The sequence below is a fragment of the Umbelopsis ramanniana genome (genome assembly GCF_025399195.1).
Source record: "Umbelopsis ramanniana AG unplaced genomic scaffold K450scaffold_8, whole genome shotgun sequence".
NCBI lineage: Eukaryota > Fungi > Mucoromycota > Umbelopsidomycetes > Umbelopsidales > Umbelopsidaceae > Umbelopsis > Umbelopsis ramanniana.
This window is the reverse complement of record NW_026252094.1, coordinates 249,974-266,501: the sequence shown is the minus strand read 5'-3', so window position 1 is coordinate 266,501 and position 16,528 is coordinate 249,974. Positions and strand designations below refer to the sequence as shown.

The following is a 16,528-nucleotide window of genomic DNA, read 5'->3' as shown; positions in this document are numbered from 1 at the left end:
ACAAGCGATTCAGATCCCTCTACCCGTAGGACAGGACTGTACGCTCGCCATGCATATACACTAAATGTAAATATATGCCTATCAACATTGTTGCGATTGACCAAGTCTCATTTATTCATCTGGGGTGGCCTTGTATCGGGACCTCGTAGCTTCTTCCAACTTTTATGGAGTTGTCGAGGTCCAACATGATGAGAGTGCTGAACTAAAGCCACAAAATGCAGCCTATGCCGAAGTACCCTTGTTTGCGAAAGGACAATCCTAACGTCACACTCGAACATCGTTCAACTTGCTCCTTCAGAATATAATCGTGAAATCGGTATTTCCCTAGTTCTACACCCTAACCGAGTTCCGTACGAAAGATCCTCGCCAAACGGTGTCTCCCGATTTGAAGTATGCAACCTGGATTTAGCGACATGCTTAATCGAACATTACAAGGAGACGCACTGTTAGTGGGCTGCCAATCAATATAGTCTGGCGAGGCTTCGATGTAGCCCTAAGAAATGGATGATCCATCTGTTGGTTCAAAAATACTTTCTTTACGCTGGAGTATCCATGCCAACGAGATGGGATTTAGCTACTTAACTTTCAATAAAATTACACGTTTTGCTTGCCAAAAACTCATTGTGAGGACTGTTGACATTGAAACAGACACAAGTTCTGTGTGTATTAATAGTCAGCTTTGTATATCTGCATCGATGCCTGAAAGGTAGTGCGGCTTCAGCTCAATGGGTATCATCACAGTCGTTAGACTTGAAAATGCAATGTAGCAGCGCTAGTTAATATCGCTGTCCTTCCCAATGTCCATCAGTACCACTCCAAATGGTCGCTATGATTGCCGTAATTAAATAAACCTTTCCGTCGGTCTAGTGTGTTCAGCCCAACTTAATGATGCACTGGACCTATCGCCATATAAACATGTGCAAATCCAATGACTAGCACAAGTACAACAGAAGAAACAGCGCATAGGCTGCAGTTTAGAGAGTAAAGCCGTGTATCGTATGATGCTATAAATTTTGGTCATAAAACTTGTATTATTGACATAGACTTGATAAACATGTATCTCTATCATGACTTCATCCTATAAGAGATTTTTATTGTGCCTCTCTAGCAGTTTGCATTAACTGCTCTGCTCTCTCAATAACCTAAAAACCATGAATGACATGTTAGATGATATACTTTAACCAGGCCACCATAATGTCGCTTACCTGATGGATGTCGGGTCGCTGGCTGGGATTGATCGACAACATCCAAGTTATGAAATCACGCAGTCCTTGCCCATAGAGACGTTCTAATTGTGGGTCGGCTGGGAACTTAAACTGTCCATTCAACACAGCAAGAGCCATCGAGCCACCCTGTTCATTCATGTTGGCTTCGAAAGGACTTTGTCCGTAAGCCATCGCATACAGAGTACATCCTAATGACCAAATGTCGACTTTCTCGTCCAGAACAGAGTCTGTCTTAACATCGAATAATTCAGGCGCACGATAAGGCATTGAGCATTGCTGTGCTGCTAAATCTTGTTGTGCAATAGCCACTTGTCGATTTGTGATGTTGACTCTAGCTCGGGCGACAGATCCAAAGTCCATGAGAATAGGCGTTTTTCCATCATCAGCAATCAACACATTTCCGGGCTTTATGTCGCGATGGGCTCAATACGGCAAAACCATTAATACAAGACGAGTGGGTGCGGAGGCGATCTATAGCACGGCACTCACCATATGGGACGAACTCTCCAACATTTTCCGTTTCCATACTTGAAACATTCACAGTAGCCGGCTCCTCTTCTTGTTGTTCCTCGTTGGTTAATAATGCCTGACTCGGCTGTTCCTGTCCTATATCAGTGTGTTCGGTTTCGTCGTCTTCACTCATGGAGGTTGCACGACCACTGCCCTCGGTCACTTTGTAGGTGTGCAATACCTTGACAGCTTTGCATACATCCCTGAAGAGTCTAAGCATTTCTTTTTCAGAGAAGAAGGTGTTGTTGAGATTGTGGTTGTTTATAGCATCCTGCAAGTTGCCTTTCTAAATAGTGCCAAGAAGAGTAAAATCAGCAACACTGGTCGTACGCAGAACTCACTATCCCCATTACCTACCCTGTAGAATGGCAGGAAAATATAAACAGCTTTTGTTTGATCCGGCTCGCTTTGTGTGCAAGTATCCTTATATATAATGTTATGAGTGCGATCAGGATATTGAGAGGGCTTTTGTTCGTTCGCTGATCCTTACCAGAACTTTAATGATATTTCGGTGAGGAAACTTTCTGTACATTTCAACTTCCTTAAGAGCCTCATCGACAGTCTCTGTACCAAACGTACAGCGTATCTTTTTCATGGCAAATAAACGACCACTTTGGTCTTCTGCGAGGTAGACAAAAGAAAAGCCTCTGCAACATAAAAGTGTCAGCATTCATTTAGTGCTTCATCAGTAAAGAACGCCTGCGACATTACCCTTCTCCGAGAAGCTTTATTATTCGATACGTTCTTCCATTCACTTTTATTGCTGGATGCGCTGGGAAGCAGCAACCTGTGAGCGCATAAACAGCTTCGCGAATGTCGGCGAGTAAAGACATGAACCTGATAAAGTCGTGGCCTTCGCCTCGTCGGACTTTTCAAAGCCGGTGCCAAAAAGTGCTGTCACTCAAATGAGCCTCTTCCAATTTCCTTGCTGTGCGTCCATGCAGAACGTGCTTTCGTTTCTGTATTGCAATACCTTACTTTACCAATGTAAACGGGAGACTTTCATTTACAGTATCTACAGTTTATTCAAGCTTTCCATCGTAAGCCTAAGCTGAAAATACTCAGTAGAAAGATACTCTACACAATAAACATGTTCTATCGACGACCACCCCCATCAAATGAAGCCATTCTTCACTCATTTCTCGCTGTGAGTGACTGGGTGAATGATCGGTATTCCAAAGATGACATTAATCCCCAAAAGAATTGTTCTCAGTCAAGTAGTCCGAAATCAATAATTTTGAGCAAGTCGGCCTATCACTATAACGAGCTTTAGCAGCCTAGGCATACCTGATCTGCAAACGAAGGTACATAGATACAACTGCCGAATAGTAGAATATGTTCTCTTTATGATTGAGAGCGCATGCAACGCAGGTTGTCGGGATGTCTCAAATAACACGCGTTTCAAAACCAAGATGTACCAATGATATGATCGTCATGAAAGGGTCTCAAAGTGAAACAGATGAATTGATATATACTACTGTGACACCAATAATAAGAGTAGCGGTACTTGGATATACACTCAAGAAGATGGTAACACCGTGTTAAGAGGACTGTTTAAATGTCAGGTAGAGCGACATCCTTGCCAAGACTTAAATTTCATCGAAGGTTAAATCTATGGTAAATCCGCGAGTCCGCGACTCCACCAACTCTTTACAATCGGGCCGGAAATTCCGAAAGATAAATGTTGAAAAAGTTTTCCCTTTACAATTCCGCTCACTTAACCTTCTTCTCTTTCTTTTTCTTTTGTTTCCTGCCTTGGCCGGTCATGAGTGCTGTTGTCCTCGATACTTTACCGAACTCTCGCCATCGCCTTGACTTGGAAGAGGGAGACCCGGCATGCTCGGTAGATAGCATCACTGGAAAATCGACCTTAAAGCCGTCTCATCCTGTAACTGATGAAGAATCCCATATAACATATGACGACGAGTGCATTTATGGCGAAGCACAACCAATACAACAAAAAAAAACTATACACAGGGTTTTGGTGCGAGTAGCGATATTCATCACCATCGCCTTAGCATCACTTGGACTTTGTCTTGTACTAGCCCACGAAACCTTGGATATTGAGATCCCACGGACGCTCTCTGAACTGAAAGAGTCGGCCATTCATCTTGAGCAGGTTGCACAAGAAACTTCGACGGGATACATGCATGTCACCTTTGTCTTTGCCGTGTTATATCTATGGCAGCAAGCTTTCTCCATTCCCGGTTCCATTCTTTTGAATTTATTAGCCGGTTATCTCTATGGAGCAGCCATGGGCGGTTTGTGGACAAGCGCTTTGACGGCAGGAGGCGCCACTCTAGCATATTTGCTAGCTTATCTTATTTGTGAACCCTTTATGGATTTGACGTGGGTTGTCAATAAGATGGATGTGATTCGTACGCAAGTCAATGTAAACAAAAAGAACGGCGGGCTTTTTTGGTGGCTATTATTCGCCAGACTATTCCCTTTCACACCCTACTGGTAAGTGCAGCTCACTATTGGGTGCCCATATGCTCTTTCATGATGGCTAACCAGTCATTTTTCTTTAGGTTTATGAACATGGCAGCGCCTATGTTGGAAATTCCTGCAATTCCGTTTTTCGTGTCGACTTTCTTTGGCTCTCTACCTTATAATTTTGTATCATGTCAGGCGGGAGAAGTCATCGGACAGATTAATACAACAGCCGATATTTTCACATTTTCCATGATCATCAAGATGGCTATTGTCTCCATCATCTCACTTATACCGGTCGTATTTGGTTCAAGGATCAAAAAGTACATGAACAATCGAGCTACCCGCAAGGAAGGCAGTATCAACTTACAACAGTATGATCCCATCCCAGTGCTACCAGTCTAAATTTGGAAATTCCCGGACATACTCGTCACTTTCATCCAGCAAGCCAGTATCTTCGTCTTTCTGTAAATACTTATACAACTTTAATTCGTGTATGAACTTTAGAAATGTAATGACTTCCCCGCAATTAATCAACCATCTTACCCTACTTTACTGCAAATAATACATCAACCTATATTGCAGAACATAAAGTACTGCCTTGCTTTCGCCGTTCTCGGCGCTTCACGTTTGTTGATATGTTACTGGACGCCTAAAATCTGATATCGTTCAATGAAGTATTGCTGTGTTTCCGCTGTGAATTGGGCTGAACACTGACTGAAGCAAAGTAAAAGTTAAAATCCTGGATCCGGAAACTGCGGGCAAGGATGGCCCGAGAAAAATAGCGCCTGGGAAATGGGAATTCCTCAGTAACCTTGATAATTTATCTCAGAAAAGCCTAATTCTTTGATATTCATGGCGTTCAAAAAGGTTCGACTTTAATATCATCCATAAAAATTACGTGAACGAACAAACTACAAGTCTTTCTAGCTATGAGGAGACACTATGACATCGTCTACACTCAGACGGCTGCGCATTAGCCGCTTCAGATGAGTCTGGTAGTTTGAATGCCCAAGTTGCCAAAGAGTTTGGCTCATCTACCCTGTGACTAAACTGCATTGCTCACACTTCACCAATTCAAGCTATCCACCAGACCTGGCACAAAATTTCTTTACTTGGCTTTTGCGCTGTGACTTACTCAGTCAAATGCATTGACTTCTATTGGCTTTTAAAACTCAGTCATGCTCTCAACAAGGGCTCTGCCGTGGTGGCAAACACCTTTCGCCGTGCCTAACTTGCTACTGAATGCTCTGAAGTATCATATGCGATGTAATGATGGAATAACAAAGAAAATGCTATACAATGAATACCTCGTCTCCACTGCGACACAAACTAGCCCAAGCAAACACGGGGTCAGTCACAGGATTCTGAATGATTTTGCTGGACCGCGCCAAACAACCAGCCTCCTTGCCTCTCTTCCTTCCCCCTTTTTTTCCAGTCCATTAACAGAAACAAAAAGTACACATAGACCGTAGTTGCCACCCCGCTTTCAGCCACCAGTGCGATCTAAATGCTCTCGCCGCACGGTCATATCCTCTGTCTCCCTGACGAACTGCTGGAGTTCATCGTTCAATATGCCACCAATGTCATGGACGATGACCGTTGCCAATTTCTTGGTTGGCAACATCCAAAACACAATTACAGCGACTTGAAAAACGTTGCGCAAACATGTAGACGATTTTACATAATAACTGCACCATCCCTCTGGAGAGATAAAGACTTTATCTTGCCTCGTGAGGATGATACAAATAATGCCGATTCAGCCGTGGGGACCGCTACTGATTTGCTGAGTAGACGAACAGTACTACACTACCCACGATTTGTCGGCTACTATGTTCGCAGTCTTAGTCGCAACCTTGCAAGTGGGCGTCACTATGACATGAGCAATTCAGCGTTCATGTCTCAATTAGTGCCGAATTTGCGGTCTTTGAGGATGGATTTTAGTATCTTGGAAAGAACCGAAAAATATGGTTTGGATCTTTTTGCTAAGAACTGCCTGAATTTGGAAGAACTCTACTTGGAAAACTGTCGGGACAAGTTTGATGATTTCAAGAGCTTGCTCACTTTTCAACGGCCCATGCGACGGCTCACTCTACTATCATGCACTATCAAAGAAGCGACTCTATCAGAGTTGATGAAAATGAGTCAAAACACTTTACAAGATCTGTTATTTCAAAGAGTCCTCCTAGAACCACCATCACCAGCGGAAGATAGAGATCGTCATTTTGGACATTCAAGACCTTTAGCCATATCACAACCTATATATACGCACATCCTGTCACATCACAATTTAACACAATTGGCTCTATCAGACAGTATTTCATATTCAACAATCCACACCATTGCCACAGGATCCACCAATCTTGAAAAGTTATCCATCATACTGGATGAGACGGACCCCATCCTCACTAACCACTGCATAACATTATTAGCTTCCTTATCTAAGCTCACCATTCTATCTCTTGCTTTTCGTAATGTCGACCCTTATTCTGGTACTTATGAGCGACTACCCTGCACTGCTTCACCATCGGTATGGTCCTATTTTGCAGCTAAGCTTCCCCGCATTGCTCATCTCCATATTTCGGCCATTGAAATTCACTTGACGGCAGACTTTTTTGTTCGACTGTTTACATATCACGACCAGCTACCTAACGTCATGCTGCATCACATTCGCTGGACAGACGACGAAACAGGCGATGAACTGGTGAAGGATTGGCTTGGTTGGAAGGATATCCAAGACTGCTTTATGAGCTATGAGCAAGCTCAAAAACGAGGGTTGACATGTTTTGATTTAAATGATAGAGTATGCTTTGTCAAAGGATTTGAGGAATGGACGAGAGAATAATAGTCGTTTTTCTCAACGCCGTACCTATGTACTGAACTTATCTTTGTCATCGTGTTTCTCCCTTCGACGCATTTCCAAACCAAGACAAACATGCTGTTTATTCGATATTATTTTTAAAAAACAAGATTGCAATGAATTTTACCAGTTCGTGATGTAGAAATAATTTTCAAATAGAAAAAAAATAAATCTTGAAATAATGACCGTACTGAAGTGAAGAGAAGAAACAGTGTCATTAGAATTGATGGAATGAAAAAGTATGCTGGAAAGGATCCACACACTATAGACGAAGGCGTCTTTCCAAGCCGGTAAACTTATCGTCTTCATTGGCGCGAGATGACCGCACCACGGTTTCCTTTCTTTGCTCGCGTTCGGTTGAGTCTCATCGTCTGGCTTTCATCAAAACTATGCCACTTCCAAACGCGATGCGATGTTTTTGCTCCTATCTTCTTGAGCCTGGTTTAGGGAGGGGGGGGGTGACATTTCCCTCCACTTTGACGGATCCTTGAGCTCCAAAGGACGAGGCGTTTCCCATACTATAAAGATCCACAACTGAGTCTACGAGCCCGTTAGTGTAGAAGGCGTTGGTAGCAGTTCTTATAGGACTGAAGTGAAAAGGCACTTTCAAAGGGATGTAGAATATGACAACAGATACAAAACATTTCATATTGTTTGCGGATGAATTCGGCGGAGATTGCTCATCGAGCGCTAAACTTCACTATGCGAGTCGTGGATATTGGTATTTTTTATATCCATTCTTTGTGTCTACCAGTTCTCGAGAAATGATAGTGTTTATTGATGATCATGGATTGCTTTTTATGTTTTACTCTCAGGAGCGTGAACACTATACCAGGATCCGTGACTCGTATAATGAATGCGCCGCGTTCGGTCGGTGCCCTCCGCCAAAATTTAATACTATAGCTTAAAGGTCCAATGTCCAGGGGAAGGTGGGTGCACCCACTCCTTCGTGTGACGGATTCCACCCTCCGCCAAAATAACCCCATTATTTTTGCATGAATAAAATAAATATTTCCATTTCCTTGTGATCAAAGCTGTGACGTTACTTTCGTGGCCAGCAAAAAGTATAAAATTCGCGCAATTTCACTGAAGTCGGTCGATCGCTACTTATTGTTTATCCTTGAGACCGACTACTACACTGTGGACACAAACCGGCAACCCCATCTTCAATGACGGACAAGACCAGTGTTGAAGGCATTGCCATCTGGCTCAAGCAGGTTTTCGGCTCCAGTTCTTGGATGGCAGGTCGCGTGGCCCAAGAACTGAGCGACGATATTCTAGAGGTTATACAAAGCCAGTATGCAACCTACCACGCCAATATTCGAATCGGCATTCTGTTTGCTCTGCTTTATTTACGTAAAGGCCAGCAACAATATCTCCGTGACAATATCAACAAGGTGAGTACCAGATTTATTCGGCATGGTGGATATTAAGCTTAATGGGAATGGGCAAGGTTTGGAATCCGCCAAGGGTGAAAATCCAAAAAGAAACAGACGTATATGTATTGCCTTATGCGAAAAAACACTTTGATTGCTTTGATCGATAGTTAAACTGGATTCCAGTCATAACTTCGCCTTCTTTGTGCAATAAAGCTATGGGCTACTATAAAGTCACCAATCGCGAAAGAGAGATGTGAAAATCCCCCCTCCCCTCCCCTTCATGCGCCTTGATGTCGGTTGCTCAAAGTCATTTGTTACCGCCATTGAGCTGAAAGGCTTGTCTTTATCTTTTACGAATGCACACCTTGAGTCTAAAATAATCCGAAACACGTTTTGCTGAAACTTTTCTTTTTTCCTCCTCTTGTGTAGACTTTGGCACGAGCAAGCAAAGACAGCGAAGAGTGGGCAGTCGTAACTGCGCACGCCCTTAACAATTTTCCGGACAAAGGAGGATTAAACTACGATATGGAAAATGCAACTGACAAGTTTGCTGACGCGCTCAACCATGTTAACGATGCCAGTGAGTACCCATTGTTGTTGTTAGAATCACCCAGACACAGCGTTTTCCTCATACTATATGTCAGTCGACAAACATGGGATCAGTTTCCATCCCACAGAATTTGCATACAAGGAGAAAAGTCGATACCCATCATGTCCCTCAGCATCGAAAGAGTTCTCGGCAATGGTACCCACCGTCAAGCAGCATTTCAAGTTGTCCACCAAGGCGCCAAGTGCACTGTCTCGCGAGGAAAGACTATCACAACTACAAGCCATTGCAAAAGAAGCTACCCCTACACCATCGGTTCAAGCATCTTCAGCTTCGGTAATTGCTCCACCGGCAGCTGCTGGTTCGACTGCCCCTTCCTCGGAACATTTGCCTACCAAGATAGCCGCTGGTCGGGGTCAGTCTGGTTCCAGCCTATTCATACAAAGACCGGGTAATCGAGTGCCTGTCCGAAAACCCTCTCTCGGTGCCAAGCCTAGCTTTTTACGTACTGTGAACCCAAGTCGACCAGCTCAGAGCGCACAGCCAAGAGGTAAGTACACCTTTTAATTTGCGAGAAATGTCGATTGGGACGATCATTAAATTCGAGTCTAGCCTCCATACAGTCTATATTGGCAGGCGGATCCACTGGCCCAGGTGGCACAGATGATTCGAGCACACCAAAGGGTTTCATGAAACCTAGCAAAATCCAGATGATTGGCATTAACGAATCTGCTGCCATTCATGAAAATATTGATAAGGCCAATGCTGGTAAGACTGATGGAACGATGTGGGGAGGGTTTGTGAAAAAATACTCAACTTAAAATGGTTTTGCAGAGGTTCAAGCCCAAAATGAACTCAAAAAACAACAAGCAAAACAAGCTGCAGAGGAAAGAAGGCGTGCGGCAGAGGAGAAAAAGCTTGAACTTCAGAGAGAAAGGGAAGAAAAACGAGAGAAGAGGAAACAGGAAACAGAAGAGAAAAAACGTAAAAAGGAACAAGAAAAGCAGGAGGCGGCTATGCAAGCTGCGGCAGCTCGAGAAGAAGCAAAGTTAGCAGCGGCACACGAAGCTGAAGCCGCAGCCGACAGTCCACCCAAAGCTAAGCGTCTCCGACGTAGTAGTGAGGTAGATAACAATGGTGGCTCTGCAGAGTACATGGAAGGAAATCAAATGCTTTATGAGAATTGTAAGTTTTTAATAGTGGGAGATGCATGGTAAGCTTGTAACTAACTGTCTTCAAATCTTTAGCTCCGTCTACAATGTACCCTCCCATACCACCTATGCAAACCATGCTATCGCCCGGCCAGCCCCCTATGATGCCTCTCTCTTCACAACCTACATCTAATCAAACGCACCCCGCCTTCTTCTATCCACCGAGACCTCACCTTCATGCTCCTCAGCATATGCTCCAAAATGCACCACCAAACTTACCTCCTATTGCTGGTTATCCCCCACCCCGGCCATACACAGACACGAATAATGAGCAATCACACCAGTTCCAAACGTATGATCAGTCAAACGGTCGACCTATGTCTGATGCAGAGATGCGTATGATGAACGAGTACTATCAACGACGTCTTTCATAGTTCAGGCACAACGTGATGACCAACATGTTTTCCAGATTTCTGTACAGTAGTGCATATAGCTTTCCTTCTTCTTTAATAATGTAAAATGTATGATATAATTTTGTATTTTCTGTCATGTTCTTGGTTGTGAAAAGAGTTGTGTTTGGTGACCACCTTTGCGTCGATACACTCCATGATAAAAGGTAATTGTGAGCTGAGATCACGTGAGGATGAACTGCGTCACTGAAATTGCGTGGAAATCATAGTACGCGTGTGCCCCGCCTGGCCATCCAACGTTCAGGCTCCCCTAGTTTTTGCACCGGTTGTCTAGCAAGCTTTCTCTTCTCACATATATGATTCTTACACGCTCCGAATACGATCGCGGTGTCAACACTTTCTCTCCCGAAGGACGATTGTTCCAAGTTGAATATGCTATTGAAGCTATCAAGGTAGGCTTCCTCCCAACCCAGCGAGTTGATCGATACAAGTGACCTCAACGGGTTGCTCTCGAGCATTAGCGTACATTCCATCGCCTAGGATATTCTGAAGCTGACCATCGTCTTTTTTGTATACTCACCGTCTTTCACTCTATTTTGAATCGTGTATTGTATAGCTCGGTACAACTGCAATCGGAATCGAAACTTCAGAGGGTGTCATTCTTGCTGTTGAGAAGCGTGTTTCCTCTCCTTTGATGGAACCCTCTTCTATTGAAAAGGTTCTCGAAATTGACGAACATATTGGTTGTGCTATGAGCGGTATGACCGCCGATGCAAGAACCATGATTGACCACGCCAGAGTGGTTGCTCAGGTAATCATTTGTTTCAAGTGGGAACAGCTTCATGTATCCGTAAACTAACTTTCATTTCGACGTATTCATCAAGAACCACACATTTACCTACGACGAAAAAATCAAAGTAGAGAGTATCACACAAGGTGTTTGCGATCTTGCATTACGGTTCAGCGACAGCGCAACTGGTGAAAAAGCCAGCATGGTAAGTAGACAGGGTTTGCTCTGTATGTCGATAACAATTGCTAAGTATATCATTTGTAGGGACGACCATTTGGTGTTGCATTACTCATTGCTGGTGTTGATGAGAATGGCCCACAATTGTAAGTTCTGTTCTGGAGGCACTCTTTGAATGAAATCTGTATTAATTCACATATTCTATGATAAAAGGTTCCATGCTGACCCTTCAGGTACATTCATGAGCTATAACGCTAAAGCCATTGGCTCTGGATCAGAAGGTGCACAGACCGAACTCCAGGATAACTGGCACAAAGTAAGTCATAATGCAGACATGACAGCCATCCTTCAACATATTGACCGTCACGTTTTCCTTAGTCCATCAAGTTGCAGGAGGCAGAGGAACTTTCACTCAAGGTCCTCAAGTCTGTGATGGAAGAGAAGCTCAACAAGTCAAATGTGCAGTTAGCGTCAGTCACCACGAAAGATAAATTCAGAATCTATAGCGAAGAAGAACTTCAAGCCGTCATTGACAGATTGTAGAAATATAATTAAAAAACAGGAATCAAATCATTAATATTTTTTGGTTTATTGGGGGGCATATATCTTTTTGGAAACATAAGTGCTTCTTTATAACAGCGAGCTGAAGCGGATGAGGGTGAGGACATGTTTGACGGGAATGGGATGTTCTATCTAAGTATACCGAAGCTATTGAGAACAAAATTATACAAAGGTAATAGGCAGCTATGGACTAATGTCTTTGCTTCAAGGTCGCCCACACAAACCAGAAGACTGCGATCCACATCCATATGCTACCCAGAGTGCGATATTGTGAGTCTGCGCTTGACTCGAAAACTCCAATTTGTCCAATGGAAGCGAGGTCTTCGTCACCGCTACGACTTTTCCCAGCTGGACTTTTGTTTGGACCTGCATAGTCTACGCCAGGACCACCACCACCATTGCCTTTACCTGCAGTACCACCACCTGCGCCTGTAGCGCCGCCGCCTGGGGCAGGAGCCTTTGGCTTTGACGGCTGCGATGAAGGTGAAGGTGCAGGTGCTGGTGCAGGTGCTGGTGTAGGCGCTGCTCCGCCACGTGGAGGTGATGAAGCGGTTGATGAAGACGAGGGCTGGGCCGCTGGTGGTGGTGCTGCAACGTTACCTGCAGCACGCTGAGGAGCGGCTACAGATGATGATGAAGGCGAAGCTGAGGCTGCAGATGATGCACGCGAGGATGCTTTTGTAGCTTCTGTTAACACGATAGCCGAAGAGGTTGTACTTGGACTTGAGTTTGCTACGGCAACAAATGCTGTAGAACTAGCTTGCACTTCCATCATAGGTGGGAGCGAAATATCTCTGAATGCAGCTGGAAGTGCTGTCTCTTCGTTGTCATAGCTGGTAGATGATGGTTTTTCTGATTCAAGTGCAGTTGTGGATGAAGTTACCATACTCGTGTATTCCCAGAGGTCAGTACTTGCTTCGTATTCAGTTAATTCGCTAACAGTTGAAGTGGCCGACAGTTCAAACGCGCTTGTCTAAAACGATTTCAACTGATTAACGATTGAATACCAGACTATTTATAATACTCTCTTGTTAAATATTACCTCTGGCATGCCAGTTTCGACTGAGAAGGAGGAACTTGACCAAAAGCCGTCCTCATACATACTTCCTGTTGAGCTTGGCTCCGTAGCTGGAGTTGGCTCCATTGCTGAAGTTGGCTCCATAGCTGGAGTCGGCTCTATATCTGAACTTGGTTCCATAGTTGGCTCCATGCTCAAGCTTAGTTCCTCAGTTGAGCTTGGCTCCTCAGTTGCGCTTAGTTCCATACTTGTAGTCGATGGTTCATTTCCAAGTAATTTAACTGTGACTATCTCGTTGCTTGGACTTTCTTTCAGCGCTTCTTCTGTCACCTTGTACTCAGTCGGCTGGTTCTCGTCTGGTTTCAACTCGATGGTAGATTGGATCTCAAAGCCAGGATAAGAATCTGATCCAAATTCCTTATAGCCATTGGACAGAGTACTGTCTCTCATCTAAATAGTGGTTTTAGTATAATGTCGAAAAGTTAGTCAATATGCCAAATCAACAATTGCCTCTCACCTGATCGACATCGACAACATTGGGTGATGATTGTGCGCCCCAGTCGGGCAAGTTACTGTTAACCATTTCGGACGACATGAAAACTTGAGAGTTTAAAAAAACTTACAAGCCAATGTTCAATTGAGTAGTCATATTTATATCAGACTAAAACGTTCTTCATTGCAGACTTCATGTCAGATCAAATTACTGCAATAATAAAAGTACTATTTTCCGTTATCAACGCTAGACTGTTTACTGCTGAACAGGCGAGGAAAATTTTATTCCTTGTTTTTTGAGATAGCGTAATTGGATTACAATTAAAACTGTGCTTTCCAAATGAGGAATGAGTGGGGTTTCCAGCGCAAAAGATTCGTTGACAAATGATGGCAGCTTGTAAATCTGACTGACATGAATTTCCTCACTAGTTGACGGTGGTAGTGACCAGCTCAGGTAATGTGTTAAACAATTTCGCTAAGCTGCGAATTTCCGGAGGCAATAGCCTGCAAGCGGTACAGGAGGAACGCGACGAATGGAAACTATCAAAAGAAGTGAACTCAATGACAACATCTAACAAAAGGTTTTTTTTATTCACATTGTTATTGGAAAGAAGCTAAAAAAAAAAAAGAAAGCATATCATAGGTGTAATGGTAGTAAATTTATGGGGTGCATCTACCAGTAAATCTAGGGTAAAGACTGCATTCACGGACAGTGTAACGGTTCAACAACCAGGCAAGGAAACGCTCAACACCAAGACCGAAACCACCGTGTGGGGTAGTACCATACTTGCGTTGCTCAGTGTACCAGTAGTATGGGGCAGAGTCGATACCTGCGTTCTTGTAGGCTTCGATTAATTCCTCCATGTTGTCCATACGCATGGATCCACCAACAATTTCACCAACACCGGGCATCAACACATCAACACTCTCAGTGACTCGTCTGTCGTCAGAGCACTTTTGCATATAGAAAGCCTTGATCTCTGCTGGGAAGCGAGTAAGGAAAATGGGCTTGCCAATCTTATCGGTCATGACTCGCTCAGGAGCTTCAGGAATATCTTCTCCGAACTGGTAGTAAGTTCCATCTTCCTTCTTAATTTCGTTTTCTTTAAGGTATGTGATGGCGTCAGCATAGGTCATGCGCATGAAAGGTCTTTGTGGTCTTTGGAAACCAGGGTTCAATTGCTCGATCAACTGTCTCGTGGGTTCGTCGGCGAGTACGCGGTCAAGGGTATCACAGATCTATATGAATTATACAGAAATAATCAGCCCGCTATTCAAGTTTGGAAACCACCACACCCAACAATGTATACATACCAAGTCTTCCAAACCTTGAAGGAGATCATCGAAAGTGATGAATGCCAACTCAGCTTCCAAGTGAGTGTATTCAGAAAGATGTCTGCGAGTGTGAGACTTCTCAGCACGATATGACTCAGCAAGACAAAAAACATCACCCAATGCTGGAAGACAGGTTTCGAGGTAAAGTTGAGAGGATTGAGTCAAGTATGCCTATGACAAACGTTTAGCTTTTTTCTCAAAGTTTCCTTCTAATATTTACTATGCGAAAGACATACCTGTTGACCATAGTAATCGAACGCAAACAAGGTAGAACCACCTTCAACTTGAGTTTGAACCATGCATGGGGGAGTGACTTCAGTGTAACCCTTATGTTCAAAGTGTGCACGGAAAGCTTTGATAACTTGAGATCTAGCCTTCATAACGGCGGAAGCGGTCTCTCCGCGAAGAACAAGATGGCGTTGATCCAAAAGATAGGATGGGTCAGCATCTTGTGAGATCTTGTTGGTAAAGGCATCATCACCACCAGGGGCCTTTCCAACCATAGTCCAGTAGTCGACAACGAGTTCGTGACCATCAGGAGCCTATACGGAACAATACGAGATAGCTTCCTTAGCCTATAATTCGCAAACTGGGGAGATAAAACGTATTCGAACTTACTGTCTTTCCTTCTGGCAATTGGTTGATTACACCATATACGGTGATGGTGGATTCAAGAGTCAAAGTGATGGCATCGAATGTTTTGCACTATTGGTTTTGAGTTAGGCTAAGACAGGACAACACAGACAGAGAGATCCTATCCTCTAGAAACGCATTACGTACCAATTGACCAGTGAGAACGCATTGAATGTAACCGCTACCATCTCTCAAGACAGCGAACATCATATCCTTGCCCTGAACACGAAGGCGATGGACCCAGCCAGAAACCTTTACGCGCTTTCCACGAGAAGCAACAGCATCTCTGATTTTGATCTTTGTAACATGCGACATCGCGAGTTAGTCCTGTTGAAAACAGTATGATCCGTTATTGAAATGCTTACGGTTTGAGCCTTGGGAAGGCTGGAATCTTCTGTCAAAACAATAGCTTTAGCGGCTTCCAATGCCTTGGCTTCGTTGTCAGCCTTAGACTTGCTCTCTTGCTCTTGCTTGAGCTTCTGTTCCTCTTGCTTCTTAGCTTTGCGTTGTTGTTCGACCAAAGTCTTCTTAGCCTTCTTAAGGGCAGAGGCTGAGATTTCCTTATATCCCTCTTCGTCTTTCTTGACCTGAATTTGGGCACTTTCGCCAGCGAAATCAAGAGCCTTAATGGCAGTTTTGAAAGGGGCATCTTGAGTACCTTGACCGGCTTCATCAGATCCCTTCACTTCGTCTATGTATACGACTTCTACAGGCGGGAATGAGAAAAATGGTGGGAACGGGCAGACAACAAGTGAAATGAATTCTTACTTCCAGCATCTGCTCCGAGGGAGAGCTTTTCAGCGGCTGTTGAGAGAAGCTGTGCCATTATTTTAGAGTAAAGATCAATTGTCGGGTTGACAGCAGGCGACCCTGATAATATGATTTTTTTGAGTGGCTTAGATTTCAGTGAATCAAAATTGTGGATCATGACTCACTGCTTCAAACAGGCCGACCACACATTGCCTGTCATACTGAAGCTGTTAGATAAGGTACCCACCTATTTTTT

General features: G+C 43.8%; 9 protein-coding genes across 9 annotated transcripts; 4 read left to right on the top strand and 5 right to left on the bottom strand.

Annotated features, from left to right (window-relative positions):
* Positions 1-997: 997 nt before the first annotated feature.
* On the bottom strand, positions 998-2,584 carry K450DRAFT_226473 (uncharacterized protein). Its single transcript, XM_051586571.1, has 6 exons — positions 2,448-2,584; positions 2,227-2,383; positions 2,094-2,159; positions 1,716-2,022; positions 1,206-1,648; positions 998-1,142 (listed from the first exon to the last, which is right to left on the bottom strand). Exons 1-6 carry the CDS (start codon positions 2,567-2,569, stop codon positions 1,092-1,094), a joined length of 1,146 nt encoding a protein of 381 aa, XP_051447705.1. The 5' UTR covers positions 2,570-2,584; the 3' UTR covers positions 998-1,091.
* A 902-nt stretch (positions 2,585-3,486) lies between these two features.
* Positions 3,487-4,969, top strand: K450DRAFT_297687 (uncharacterized protein). The gene is made up of 2 exons (XM_051593670.1): positions 3,487-4,199; positions 4,268-4,969. The coding sequence occupies exons 1-2, from the start codon at positions 3,502-3,504 to the stop codon at positions 4,572-4,574; spliced, it is 1,005 nt and encodes a 334-aa protein (XP_051447704.1). The 5' UTR covers positions 3,487-3,501; the 3' UTR covers positions 4,575-4,969.
* A 624-nt stretch (positions 4,970-5,593) lies between these two features.
* K450DRAFT_226467 (uncharacterized protein) lies at positions 5,594-7,083 on the top strand. Its single transcript, XM_051586570.1, has one exon. It carries the CDS (start codon positions 5,680-5,682, stop codon positions 7,012-7,014), a length of 1,335 nt encoding a protein of 444 aa, XP_051447703.1. The 5' UTR covers positions 5,594-5,679; the 3' UTR covers positions 7,015-7,083.
* On the bottom strand, positions 7,016-7,495 carry K450DRAFT_226466 (uncharacterized protein). The gene has a single exon (XM_051586569.1). The coding sequence runs from the start codon at positions 7,336-7,338 to the stop codon at positions 7,153-7,155; it is 186 nt and encodes a 61-aa protein (XP_051447702.1). The 5' UTR covers positions 7,339-7,495; the 3' UTR covers positions 7,016-7,152.
* A 1,934-nt stretch (positions 7,496-9,429) lies between these two features.
* K450DRAFT_226462 (uncharacterized protein) lies at positions 9,430-10,167 on the bottom strand. Its single transcript, XM_051586568.1, has one exon. The coding sequence runs from the start codon at positions 9,692-9,694 to the stop codon at positions 9,449-9,451; it is 246 nt and encodes an 81-aa protein (XP_051447701.1). The 5' UTR covers positions 9,695-10,167; the 3' UTR covers positions 9,430-9,448.
* Positions 9,730-10,576, top strand: K450DRAFT_226459 (uncharacterized protein). The gene has a single exon (XM_051586567.1). The coding sequence runs from the start codon at positions 10,214-10,216 to the stop codon at positions 10,538-10,540; it is 327 nt and encodes a 108-aa protein (XP_051447700.1). The 5' UTR covers positions 9,730-10,213; the 3' UTR covers positions 10,541-10,576.
* A 232-nt stretch (positions 10,577-10,808) lies between these two features.
* Positions 10,809-12,079, top strand: K450DRAFT_226454 (uncharacterized protein). The gene is made up of 6 exons (XM_051586566.1): positions 10,809-10,968; positions 11,133-11,327; positions 11,401-11,511; positions 11,571-11,629; positions 11,697-11,799; positions 11,862-12,079. The coding sequence occupies exons 1-6, from the start codon at positions 10,873-10,875 to the stop codon at positions 12,024-12,026; spliced, it is 729 nt and encodes a 242-aa protein (XP_051447699.1). The 5' UTR covers positions 10,809-10,872; the 3' UTR covers positions 12,027-12,079.
* A 155-nt stretch (positions 12,080-12,234) lies between these two features.
* Positions 12,235-13,657, bottom strand: K450DRAFT_269051 (uncharacterized protein; the record flags this gene model as incomplete). Its single annotated transcript, XM_051592906.1, has 3 exons — positions 12,235-13,017; positions 13,087-13,512; positions 13,580-13,657. 3 exons carry the CDS (start codon positions 13,655-13,657, stop codon positions 12,235-12,237), a joined length of 1,287 nt encoding a protein of 428 aa, XP_051447698.1.
* A 454-nt stretch (positions 13,658-14,111) lies between these two features.
* On the bottom strand, positions 14,112-16,356 carry K450DRAFT_226447 (uncharacterized protein). Its single transcript, XM_051586565.1, has 8 exons — positions 16,291-16,356; positions 15,980-16,228; positions 15,888-15,916; positions 15,670-15,819; positions 15,508-15,594; positions 15,126-15,431; positions 14,869-15,060; positions 14,112-14,793 (listed from the first exon to the last, which is right to left on the bottom strand). Exons 1-8 carry the CDS (start codon positions 16,346-16,348, stop codon positions 14,215-14,217), a joined length of 1,650 nt encoding a protein of 549 aa, XP_051447697.1. The 5' UTR covers positions 16,349-16,356; the 3' UTR covers positions 14,112-14,214.
* Positions 16,357-16,528: the final 172 nt, after the last annotated feature.

Coding starts and splice junctions, on each gene's coding strand:
- K450DRAFT_226473 (XM_051586571.1), bottom strand. CDS start 2,569: ATGTCTTTACTCGCCGACATTCGCGAAGCTGTTTATGCGCTCACAGGT. Junction 2,384..2,447: donor ATAAAGCTTCTCGGAGAAGG/GTAATGTCGCAG, acceptor TTTATGTTGCAG/AGGCTTTTCTTTTGTCTACC. Junction 1,143..1,205: donor AGCGACCCGACATCCATCAG/GTAAGCGACATT, acceptor CATGGTTTTTAG/GTTATTGAGAGAGCAGAGCA.
- K450DRAFT_297687 (XM_051593670.1), top strand. CDS start 3,502: ATGAGTGCTGTTGTCCTCGATACTTTACCGAACTCTCGCCATCGCCTT. Junction 4,200..4,267: donor TTCCCTTTCACACCCTACTG/GTAAGTGCAGCT, acceptor ATTTTTCTTTAG/GTTTATGAACATGGCAGCGC.
- K450DRAFT_226467 (XM_051586570.1), top strand. CDS start 5,680: ATGCTCTCGCCGCACGGTCATATCCTCTGTCTCCCTGACGAACTGCTG.
- K450DRAFT_226466 (XM_051586569.1), bottom strand. CDS start 7,338: ATGAAGACGATAAGTTTACCGGCTTGGAAAGACGCCTTCGTCTATAGT.
- K450DRAFT_226462 (XM_051586568.1), bottom strand. CDS start 9,694: ATGGCAGCAGATTCGTTAATGCCAATCATCTGGATTTTGCTAGGTTTC.
- K450DRAFT_226459 (XM_051586567.1), top strand. CDS start 10,214: ATGTACCCTCCCATACCACCTATGCAAACCATGCTATCGCCCGGCCAG.
- K450DRAFT_226454 (XM_051586566.1), top strand. CDS start 10,873: ATGATTCTTACACGCTCCGAATACGATCGCGGTGTCAACACTTTCTCT. Junction 11,328..11,400: donor ACGCCAGAGTGGTTGCTCAG/GTAATCATTTGT, acceptor GTATTCATCAAG/AACCACACATTTACCTACGA. Junction 11,800..11,861: donor TCCAGGATAACTGGCACAAA/GTAAGTCATAAT, acceptor CGTTTTCCTTAG/TCCATCAAGTTGCAGGAGGC.
- K450DRAFT_226447 (XM_051586565.1), bottom strand. CDS start 16,348: ATGGCACAGCTTCTCTCAACAGCCGCTGAAAAGCTCTCCCTCGGAGCA. Junction 15,820..15,887: donor GCCTTCCCAAGGCTCAAACC/GTAAGCATTTCA, acceptor CATGTTACAAAG/ATCAAAATCAGAGATGCTGT. Junction 15,432..15,507: donor AATTGCCAGAAGGAAAGACA/GTAAGTTCGAAT, acceptor TGTTCCGTATAG/GCTCCTGATGGTCACGAACT.